Genomic DNA, 12,315 nt, shown 5'->3' on the forward strand with positions numbered 1-12,315 from the left:
ATCTGCCGCCGGCTGTGGTACAGTGGATGCGGGGGGATGAGGGCGAGGTTGGCGGAGCTGGCGAGTCGGGATGTGGAAGTTGAGACGCTCGATGAGGTACTCCCCCTCCCCTTGCATTTACCATTAATCTATCCATGTTGAGGTAGGCAGGCCCGGCGTCGTGGAGAGCCTTTTGAGCGTGGATCAGGAGTTTGAAGATGATCCTTTTGTTGACTGGGAGCCAGTGGAGGTCTCTGAGGTGGGCTGAAATGTGTTTGTGGCGAGGGAGGTTGAGGATGAGTCGTGCTGAGGCATTCTGAATATGCAGAAGTTTTCTCTGAAGCTTGGCTGTTGTTCCTGCGTAGAGTGTGTTGCCGTAGTCCAGTCTACTGCTGACGAGGGCATGGGTGACCGTTCTTCCGGTTTCAATGGGGATCCATCTCAAGGTTTTGTGAAGCATGCGAAAACATGAGGATGAGATGGCGTTGACTTGCTGGGTCATAGTGAGCGATGAGTCCAGTATGAAGCAGAGGTTGCGTGCGTGGGTGGCTTGTTGGAGCAAGATCAGGACAGAACAGGACAGAAGAATCTATTTGATGAACCCAGAGCAAAAGGGACTTAAGCAGGCTACCAGCAGATTGTCGGTAATAATTCTTGAGAGAGCGTGTGTGCATATGCACTTTTTTATACCAAAGAGCACTAACTGCACTATAATTAAGATGAACACCATGGAATTGGGCCTTTCAAAAGTGATCCCAACAATATTACTTTATTTTACATGGGTAAACAGGAAATTCCTTGCAGCTTTTGTGCACAAATAACGTTGTTATTCATAGCATATTAGAGGATTACTAAACTCTTGAACAGTAACAGTGGTTGCTCAGTATTGCACACAGTAATTATACAACTTGTATAAAAGCCCCAAAGACTATATAATTAGGCAGAGTAAATGAACGTAGAACTTTAATTCCAAGTACATCAAAAACTGCCTTTTCCCCAAAACACATTTCGTATCAGATGTGTATGTTCTGGGAATGCCACATTCATTGCAACATCAACAGATCAAGGGTATCCATTTTAGGTCCTGTAGCGGTGGTCTTATGCCAGATGTCCATGATGTTTTTCTCGTGACATTACATCTAAATCGCACTAATTTTCATTATGGATTCTCTGAAAATCTGACACAATCCTAACTTTTTCTGTGAAACAAGTTCAGGAGTCCTAGCTTAATTTCTGGCTGAACTGTGTGATCCTGGGCATATCGCCTGCTTTCCTATTGCTCGATGTGGTAGAAATTAGAATCATCAGTTAAGAACACATTGTAAAACATATAAACACACTCAACATGTAATAGGCACACATTAGGGGTGTGTTCTTGCAGACTGGAGAGGTGTCCGTCCCCCAAACCTTGCAAAAGGCATTGAAGACTTACCACTGATTGTTTAAGCAAATTCACTGTAAATTCAGCATTTCAGTGCAGCAGCTCCCCTCCTGCCAGGGAATCAGGCAATCTCGTAACACAGTTAAGTGCCTCCTACAGGAGCTATTGTAGATCAGTGTGCATTGTGATAGTGAGAAGGAAGTGGTCTGCTGTTTGGTGTTTCCTTTTTAGGTTTCACGTTCACAGTGCTTGCACTCTGTTTGTGAAATCTATTGTGTTAGAAATAGGGTCTTGGTTGGCAGTCAGGTTACCCCCTGTCCAAGCAAGGACCACCACTCTAGTCAGGGTAAGTCACACACAATCCAAATTATCCTGTGCCCACCCTCTGGTAGCTTGGCACTGAGCAGTCAGGCTTAACTTAGAAGGCAATGTGTTAAGTATTTGTGCAATAACACCATATAGCACCACAAAAATACACCACACAGTGTTTAGAAAAATATATAATATTTATCTGGATCAATGCAGGTCAATACGATTAAAATACAATAAGTAGATGATGAGAAATCACTGTAAAAGTGATATAAAGTTTTTAATCTTTGTAAAACAAGTAAATGTTTATTAAAAACAATAAAAGTGTCTTGCAAGCACAAAATACCTGGTTTGCGTACAAAATCTCCGGAAGGGACTGCAGAGGAGGCGATGCGTGCAAAAATGGGGAGGTGTGCGTCGGTTTTGCCACTTTGCACACTGACTTGCGTCATTATTTTCCACGATGGGAAGGCTTTGTGTCGATTTCCAGCGCGCAGACTTTGTTCCTCTTTGGGTTGCAGGGGTTTCTGGCACCCCGGGGACTGTGGGTGGAATCCTGGGCTTGCGGAGCGAAGTCGCAAGCACTGCGTTGATCCAGTGGGCGTTGAGTGGAATATTCTCCCCCACGGCAGGCGCTGCGTCGATTCCTCTCTGGAAGTCGGGCTGCGTCATCCCGGGTCAGCTGTGCGTCGATCTGGTGGGCCATGCGGCAAAGTTCTGGTCCCAATGCAGGCGCTGCAGCGATCTTCTCCTTGCTAAGTTGCGCTGTGTCGTCCCAGTTCGGCATGCAGTGAATTTCTCACTGCGGGGCAGGCTGTGCATCGTTTTTAGCAGGCTGTGTCTCAAATTTTCTCCACACAAATAGTCCAGTTGCAGGAGTGAAGTCTTTTTGGTCCTGAGACTTCAGGGAACAGGAGGCAAGCTCTATCCAAGCCCTTGGAGAGTACTTCTCAACACAGCCAGGGAGCAGCAAGGCAGCAGGGCAACAGCAAGGCAGCAGTCCTTGTCAGGAAAGCAGTCCCACTGAGTCCTTTGGGCAGCCAGGCAGTTCCTCTTGGCAGGTCTGGTTCAGGGACTCTTCACCAGCAGGTTTCTTGTCCAGAAGCCTCTGTGAGGTAGAGTGTCTACCCCAAGAAGTGTCTAAGTTGGTAGGGTCAGAGACCCTGCTTAAATACCCAAATATGCCTTTGAAGTGGGGGAGCATTAACCTTAAGAGTGGCATAGAAGTGCACAAGGTCCCCTTTCAGTTCCATTATGTCTGCCAGGGTCCCAAAAGGGGGTGTGGCAGTCCTTTGTGTGAGGGCAGCCTACAGTCCTTTGACATGCAGGTGTCAAGCCCTCCACCCTCCCAGCCCAGGAAGACCCATTGAAAATGCAGATGTATGCAAGTGAGGCTGAGTGTCCTGTGTTTGGGGTGTGTCTGAGTGAATGCACAAGGGAAATGTTAACTAGACCTAGCCAGACGTGGATTGGAAGGCACAGAAGGATTTAAGTGTAGAGAAATGCTCACTCTCTAAAATAGTAATATAAAATCCAACTTCACCAGTCAGTAGGATTTTATATCACCATTCTGGCCATACTAAATATGACCTTTCTACTCCTTCCAGATCAGCAGCTACCACTCAAAACAATGTATGAGGGCAGCCCCAATGTTAGCCTACAAAGGGAGCAGGCCTCACAGCAGTGTAAAAACAAATTTAGGAGTTTGACAGTACTAGGACATGTAAACTACACAGGTACGTGTCCTGCCTTTTGCCTACATAGCACCCTGCCCTATCGGTTACCTAGGGCCTACCTTAGGGGTGTCTTATGTATAGAAAGAGGGGAGCTTTAGGCTTGGCAAGTACTTTTAAATGCCAGTTCGAATTGGCAGTGAAACTGCACACACAGGCCTTGCAATGACATGCCTGAGACAAGGTTAAGGAGCTACTTAAGTGGGTGGCATAACCAGTGCTGCAGGCCCACTAGTAGCATTTAATCTACAGGCCCTGGGCACATATAGGGCACTCTACTAGAGACTTATAAGTAAATTAAATAGTCCAATTGGGTATGAGCCAATGTCGCCATGTTTTAAGGAGAGATCATATGCACTTTAGCACTGATTAGCAGTGGAAAAGTGCACAGAGTCCTAAAGCCAGCAAAAATGAGGTCAGAAAAAGAGAAGGAGGAAGGCAAAAAGTCTGGGGATGACCCTGCAGAAAGGTCATTTCCAACATATTGTATTTAATATATACCTTAAAAGGGACTTATCTGCCCTCTCTTGCGTTCCTTGCTTTCCTTGCTTTTCAATGTTTCCTGTGCATGCTACTTACTTTTCCTCTGTTTATATTTGCTGTAGCTCTTTCCTGCATTTACCAGTGCTTGTTCCTCGTGTGCTCACCAAGCTAAATCTTACCAAAACAATAAATAAATAATATTAATCACGTAGATGAAACTTAATGCATTTACCAATGCTTGTTCATGGGAGGGCCGTTAATCGCATACTATTAAATTGAAAATGCCACTGATTTACAGTGCTTATAAATTCAAAATGATGGTATTGATTACTGCATGGGAAACTATTTACTCATTCTACAACTCCAGTAACAACACTACCCTCTTATTAAATCTGCCTCTCCAAATAGGATATTCCGTTTATGAAACACATATACCAAAAACTGGTCTTGGATCATGTAAGGGTAGGTGATATTTGGATTCCGAAAAAGACTAAAGGGAATCTAAAATCTACTTTGGTCATTTTCCACCATAGTCGTTATATGGTAATCGTATAGGATTTAATAGCTATTGTAGTTCAATTTTAAATGCTGGTCACTGCTGCTCTGTTTGAGGAAGGAAGAAGTCCTACTCATTAATGAAAATTTGTATGCCAAAGCTAGTTTAAATAATGCAACCCTGCGAACTTTGTGGAAACTGGATTACAGGTGGTGAGTCAAAACTGTACATGTTTTTCTTTTATGACTGTATACTCTACCAATCAACGGTGCAGCATTGGTAGTACTTGCTGTCATCTTTTGAAAGCGTGGACTTTTCATGGACATAAGCAGAGGTTCGATAGATGTAGGTGAATGTTGGAAGCCCGGGCTTTGTTTAGGGAGGTTTTTTTTATCAGCTTTGTCCTGTTAGTTATTTGTGGAGTGCTTTTTGGGAATATGGCTCGCTTGGTCTTTTGTAAAATCTGCCCAAATAATGCCTGGCAGATTGAAATCTTCAAACGAATGGATTATAAGCGTAACTTCAATGTTATATAGCATGATAAGAATCCAGAAGTCCGTTAGATTTTTAGAACTGGTTTTTTAATTTGCATACATTGTAATTTCTTTCAGTATCATCAAACGCAATGCCATTTTCATTCTTTGCACACTTCTGACCTATTAGAACATGTTTGTTATTTTTTATTTTTATTTTTTATTTTTAGTACCACAACCAGGTCGATATTTCCCTTTCCTTTTACACCTCCAAGTAGACCTGGAGTGCCCTCTGCTAAGGGGAAATGTCACCAGAGCTGCTCTTTACAGAGCAACCCCATGAAGGCCAGGGCCTTACCTTTGTTTTGAATCCAGAACGGTTACTCAATCTAGCCCTGAAAGGGTATGTCGCTGTATTTGTATGCACTCCTTTGTTATGTTTTCCCAGTTACTGTCTTGGGCGTGGACGCCCGCATATAACATAATGTGAAGATCTGTTCACGGGGGCGGAAGAGTGGCATGCAATCCTAGGCCTCCAACATATGTATTTTTATTAAATTCTTAAGAACCCTGTCCACCTCAAAAAATGAAATCGAACTTGAGCGCAGAGAAAGCAATTGCAATGACTGCTATTGCTTTGTGGGTTTTTGGAGCTTCCCAACTGCTTTAGGTGGCATATTACTTATTCAGGGTTAGTTCCCAATGCATTTCCTTTGTTTATTTTTTCTTGCCTAAAATCTCATTTTCCCATTCAGAATATCTGAATAGTTGTAATTGTTAATTTAACAAAGTTTTTTTTTTTTTAAAGAAAAAGAGAGGTCACATTGAGAGAGTTTCCATGCCTTCCCCCTTTAAAGGGAAGTATCTCCTCTTCAGGACATCAAACATGGTCTGTTGATGGGATGTGGGTGCTCAAAGTCTGCTTTATGTTGTAGTTACTCTTCAATCCTTGCATTCCTTCGTAATGCTTAAAATTCACTACTAACTTTTGTTCACAGACTGTGCGTGGTACACCGGCAAAAAGCATAACGAGGCAGAGGTCAAGGCTTTCCTGGACTCAATCGCGAATGCACAGCAGTTTCTACAAGTAAGAGTCTTTAAACACATTTGCTTTATTTATTTGTGTGATTTGAAGGCTGCCTGTATATATTGATTACCAGAGTGTCTCTACCTAGTGCTCTGCTGCATTTTCTAGGGGTCAGGAAATGGTTTGTGCTGAAACTATGTGCAGTCATGCCAGGGACTGTATGTGCGCCGGTTGTTGTGTGCATCAGTGTGACTTCGCCTTTACCCTGCAGCAAGCTACAACTGTCATAAATTGAAATGTTTCAACTGCTTCCTTGCATCTGCATTTTGATCATGGTACAAACCTTTGGTTTCAATCTACTGCGGGATAAAAAAAATTCTAGCTATCGCGTCAAGAATTTTCAATTCTATTAAGGACACGGAGTGGAGGATTATGCTTTCTCTCTTTTGACTGCAAAAACTCAGCAGCCAATGAACTTTTACAAAACAAAAGAACTACATTTCCGATGATACCCAGTAGTTTATGACTACCAATCATAGGGAACCTGTCCATATATATATAACTCTCTCAGCATAGTCCTTCCTCTTTCTTTGCAATGAAACATATGAGTACTTGGAACCAAACTGGATACTCCTGAATCTTCTTCCTAACGCACAGCCTAAAACCGAGCTGCATCTCGACGATCGTCCACGGACATATCAGGAATCCGAAATTTTCAACAGAACCGAACCTGGAAGATCCAACACGATCAGACTCCCTTGTTTTCCGAACCTAGGAACACAAAGAATAAGCCATAACAATATTCTCAGAAGTCAAAAGGACCATATATTTCACAAGGGAGGGTATGTTAAATTGTAAAACAATGTGTTAATATACATTAAATCCAACAAAACATATATTACAGTCTTTACAATGGGAGGGATAATCCTCGCCTCCGTGTCCTTAATAGAATTGAAAATTCTTGACGCGATAGCCAGAATTCTTTTTATTCTATGTCAGGACTGGAGGCTTCGGATTATGCTAGTTCAAAGCTGATTTACAACAGTCGATACTACATCAACAATAGGCTTGTGATAGAAAACTTTAAATGTAGAATCCGATGACCAATCATCCCCCCTCATAATGTCCTCCAAACGAGAACCAATAGAGAACGACTGAGACGCCATTGCTCCTCTAACTGAATGTGCTCCAAACCTAGAAACATCTATACCCGCTTCTTGAAGGATCAAGCGATCCCAGCGTGCTAAAGTAGCCGATGAAACAGGACCAAAAGGTTTTTGTAAAGAAATCAACAAATGACCCTGAAAAATCTTGCGTACTTTTCTAGTACATTCCTCATAAGCTTTTAAACATTTTACAATACATAATTTTTGATGATGAGGAAAAGCTAGATAAGAAACGCATCTGGAAAACGTTTTTGTACGGTTGGAAATAGTAAATGAGACTCCCGAAGGAGTAAATACTCTACCTGCCAAATCCAGAGCCCGCACGTCCGACACTCTGCGACAAGACAGCAGACACAATAAAATGGTCAACTTCGCAGAAAGCTGTTTGCGAGAAAGATCCTTGTTGCATGGCCAAGATATCAGAAACTTTTAAACAATATCTACATCCCAGAGGGAAGAATATTTAGGTTGAGGAGGTGAGACCATGTGAATTCCGGGGTGTAGCTTACAAACTAACGGATGTTCCCCAGTCGGCTTCCCTTCTATATGGGGATGACCTGCTGAAATTGCCGATCTAAAGTTGTTGATGGTTCTATACGCTAGACCCTGAGATGCTAGCTCAGAGAGAAAATTGACAATCATAACAATGGAAGACCCCAAGGGATCAACTCCCCGTTCATCACGCCAACACACCCATCTTTTCCAGGAAGATTGATAACGTTTGTGAGTGGAAGGAGCCCAGAATTGAGACAAGAAAAACATTGCTTTGTCCGAAACTCCAGGCACTTGCCAGCGTCTCCGGAAATTCTCCACGCCATTAGGGATAACTGTCCCCTCCAGATCAGTGGATGAGGGGATCCCACCGGATCTAACAAGAGACGAGGGTCCTGCGGAATCGCCACGGGGGGCGCATGACATCAACATAGCCAATGGGAACCAAGGTTGAGCTTTCCATCTGGGTGTCACTAAAATTAATTCCGCCTTCTGTCTCCTCACCTGAGAGAGTACTCTCTGAATCAAGATGAAAGGGGGGGATTCCCGACTCCCAAGACTGAAGGAACGCATCCTTCCCGGATGACAAAGGGTCCGGTCTCCAGCTGAAGAAACGTGTCAGTTGAGTGTTGAGTCTCGAGGCAAACAGATCTATCCCACAAGGACCCCATAGGGTATTCAACTTGCTGAAAATCAGAGGGCGCAGCTTCCAGTCACTGCTGTCCCTGAGGAATCGTGAGTTCCAGTCTGCAATCAGATTGGCTCGGCCCGGAATATATTCTGCCGTCACGATATGTGATGGAGAAGACAAAACTGCCAAAACTCCTTCGCAGCCTCTGCTAACACCTGGGACCTTGTCCCTCCTAGACGGTTGATATACTGAACAGCTGAAATGCTGTGAAGGACTGCTGCCCTGCTGTTGCCTTGCTGCCCCCTGGCTCTGCAGGGATGCTGAGAAGGTATCTCCAAGGTTTTGGATTGAGTTTGCCTCCTATTCCCTGAAGTCTGAGGCCCAAAAAGACTTCTTCTCTTCCAAGGAGCTCCTTGTTTGGTGAAATCGATGCACAGCTTGCTGAAATTAACGCACAGCCTGTCTGGCGCTGAAAGAATCACTGCATCACTGCTCCGGAACGACATAGCCCGGCTCCCCGAGTGAAGATCAACCCAGCGCCAGCGTTGCAACCTGAACTTCGATGCAAAGCCCACTGGTTCCGACACATTGCAGAGCCAGAATGACGCAGCCTGACTTCCTGCATGAGGAATCGACGCAGCACCTACTGTGCGACAGAAACTCTGCTGCATCGCCCACCGGATTGACGCAGCACCTGTCACTTCGTCCAGAACACCCAGGATTTCCACACATTGTCCCTCGGCATCAGACGACCCCACACCGCAAAGAGAATTCAAGCCTGCGCGCCAGAATTCGACGCAAAGTCCTTGCCGCATGGAAAGGAATCAACACATCGTCTTAGTGTGCCTGGAAATCCGACTCACGTCCTTTGTTTTCCATCTCCTCCTCTGCGGTCTCTGTGTGTGTAATTTTGATGCATACCAGGTACGTTGTGCACACAAGACAATTGTTGCTTTTTAAAGACTTAACTCTTCTTATCATTGCATAAGTGATATTTCAACTTGTACTTATCAAATCCTGATCGTTTTGACCTTAATTCATTTAGATAAATATCTTATATTTTTCAAAATCTGTGTGGTGTATTTTTGTGGTGTTTTCACTGTGTTATTGCATGATTTATTGCACAAATACTTTGCACATTGCCTTCTAAGTTAAGCCTGACTGCTCAGTGCCAAGCTACCAGAGGGTGGGCACAGGATAATTTGGATTGTGTGTGACTTACCCTGACTAGGGTTGTGGTCTGTACTTGGACAAGGTTGTATACCTCTGCCAACTAGAGACCCCGTTTCTAACAGGCATTCACCCTAAGGGTGACTTACATGTACTGCATGCAGTGTTTAAGGGACACAGAGCGCAGGCTGTGTGCCATGTAGTGTTTTCACTCCTAGCTGCACCAAGACACATAGCCTGCAATGTCAGTCTGCATGTGGTAGGTAAGGAGTCCCTGAGGGTGGCACAAAACATGCTGCAGCCTTTGGAGACCTTCTTTGGTACCCATGCCCCAGGATCTGAGGTACCATTTACTAAGGACTTTTATGAGGCCAGAGATATTGCCAATTGGGGAACAATTGCACAGTTTTACTGAAAGAGATCTGGCACTGGGGACCTTGTTAGTAGGAACCCAGTGCACTTTTAGTCAAAATTGCATTGAACACCAGGCAAAAGTGGAGATATTTCAAAAAGGGACACTTTCCTACACTTTGCACATCTCCTATTATTTTTTGTTAATGTCCTTTTGCAGTTAAACTATTTTCCTTCAATGTAAACCTAATAAGTGTTTCCCTATTTTTCTTGTAAATGTATTAATTATAACCTATTACTTGACTTACATGAAAGAAAGTAGTTTGCTCTCTTTGAAGCTTTAACTCCAACTTTGGTCACCAGACCTTGTTATCTCATTCGAAGCCAACTGCCTCACAGCGTTGTTCTGCAGACAAGCCCCAAAATTAACAAGATGTGCTTCAGTTACAGATGTCATCACTTTAGACCAATTGAATGTAATCTTAGTTGAAAGGCCTCCTCATCAGCACACAGCATCTCTCTGATCTGTCTTTTACCTCTGAATCTGGCCTACTCCAATTAATTCATTTCCAGATTTTGGAGCATCTTTGAATGGATTACTTCTCCAGTGTCTAATTCAGCCATAGCCCATCCTTTAGGGCGGGGGAGGGTCCACGCCACTCCACCTTTTGCCCCTCATGAAGAGTGTCTGTCAGGCTAAGCAAAGGTCAGCCTGACACACTCTTCATGTTCAGATTAGGCAGCCAGGAGCGAGACATGCGCGATTTGCGCAAACTCCTGGCTGCTAGAGCTGAACTTTGCTGGGCTGAAGAGGTCACAGCTCCTATGGGCTTGACCTCCTCAGCTCAGCAAAGGTGCCTTGAGGCCCTTCCCCCTTGGTGATGAAGGGAAGTGTCACCCATTGACTTTGACCTGGGCGCTTCAGGTTTAAGCCCTGAAGCGCCCAGGGCGAGTGTCAATCAGTGACACTTTGTCACACAGTGGGGAGAGGTCAGAAGTGTCACTGACCCCATCCCACTCTGACGAAGTTGGTACTGCTGCCTTCCCTTATTGGCTGACCTAAGGTCTTATTTGGGGCCACAGCAAGGTGAGGAGTAGGTTTAAAGGCAGGAGTGTCGCTTTTAGGAACTTGTGACTATAAGCACACACCCCTCCCGAAGGACCTACGATGCAATTAGCATAAGCACTGAAAATTTGCCCAGCAGAGCATTGACACTGATGGGTAGTATTTATTTAATTTAATTTCATTGGTATGTATCACCTTACCATGGTAAATAGTAAAGGTACTTCTACACAGTGTAAGGCGCATGAGGAGTGATACTAGGGAGATCACTTTGATCCTGAAGAGGAGTTTAGGGGTAGACTGAGAAATGTAGACCACTAAGGAGGACAGGTACATAATATCCCCACCCTCCTGACACCCCTTTTTAATCATAACACCCCTGTGAGACATACTAAACTAGTAATATCATCCAGAAGAGGGGGTATTTTTAATTTACCAAAACCCCACCACTCCTATCCTTTTCTAGCATCCGCATCGCTGATACCAATAGTGCTCCCACGTATTCTGTCGGTCGCAGCATGCCTCGTTCTGCAGCAGAACGGGTAGAAACCCAATGATGAAGCATGCCACCAAGCGGTAACCCTGGTGGGTGAGGGTTTTTCTAACAAAAAAACTTTTTTTTCTGTAGAAGTTTTTTCCCTCTGGGTTGGGTCTCTAAATACGTTTACTGACCTACGGTCAGCCAGAGAGGGAAGGCAGCAGTCCCAACCCTCCTGGGACCTCCGAGCTGAAGGTGGTAAGTGTGTGTATTTTTTAAATGAACATTTGGTGCTTGTGTGTATGTTTGAATGTTGATGAGTGTTGTGAATGGATGTGCGTGCGTGCTTGTGTGAATGAATAAGTGTGAGTGTGCTTAACCGACTTCCCGCCCCACTCCCTCCTAAAATTACCAGCCGCCACTGGTCTAATTCATTATACTGCAGAAGTTCAGAGGGAAGAGTAGGGTAGGCTGGTGTTTTGTATGTTGCAATGGATACCGCTGTTGGTGGTGATGGAAGGCATATTCATGTGCACACTTCATTCACAGGACAAGTATTTTACTATCATTTGGTTACATTGTACTGAAATGATTACTTAAAATAATCTGCTCTACCCGTAGTAAGTAAATGTTTCGCCTTTGCTGCCAATTAACTTTTCTTGAATTAGGGTGATGGTCATTTTATATAGCAACGTTTCCTTAGCCCTTAAGGTATGCATGCATTGGCTCTCAAATGCATGTTATGTTCTGAAGTGAAATTGGGTATGTAAGGTTTTCAGTGAAGCCACCTGATTTCCATTGAAGAACTTTGGTTTGCTCGTAATGCAGAGATTATAGGCTGTGAGGGTAATTGTGTTTTGGTGAGGAACACGGTATTGACCACAGACACTTCAAAGTACTGTTCATGCAGTTGACACGCATGTTTGTGATTTAATTGATAAAATCCAGTGAAGGCTCTCCTGAGAGGAACTCTTGGTAATATGAAGAAGGTGTGAAGAAAGCTAGAATCCATGACATGTTAAAAGCAGGGGAGGCTATCAGTCTGAATAAAGCGAAAAGAGAGCTAGGGACTCAAACTGCTGC

The 12,315-nt window shown here is 44.1% G+C and overlaps 1 protein-coding gene across 2 annotated transcripts in view; it reads left to right on the plus strand.

Moving 5' to 3' along the window:
- Positions 1–12,315, plus strand: part of CENPI (centromere protein I) — a 368,658-nt gene that overhangs the window by 197,360 nt on the left and 158,983 nt on the right. For both annotated transcript variants that reach the window (XM_069213362.1, XM_069213368.1), the window contains exon 12: positions 5,853–5,941. In XM_069213362.1, coding sequence (XP_069069463.1) covers positions 5,853–5,941 — 89 coding nt within the window. The remainder of the gene's footprint in view (positions 1–5,852; positions 5,942–12,315) is intronic.

The sequence above is a fragment of the Pleurodeles waltl genome, chromosome 2_1, assembly GCF_031143425.1.
Source record: "Pleurodeles waltl isolate 20211129_DDA chromosome 2_1, aPleWal1.hap1.20221129, whole genome shotgun sequence".
Lineage (NCBI taxonomy): Eukaryota > Metazoa > Chordata > Amphibia > Caudata > Salamandridae > Pleurodeles > Pleurodeles waltl.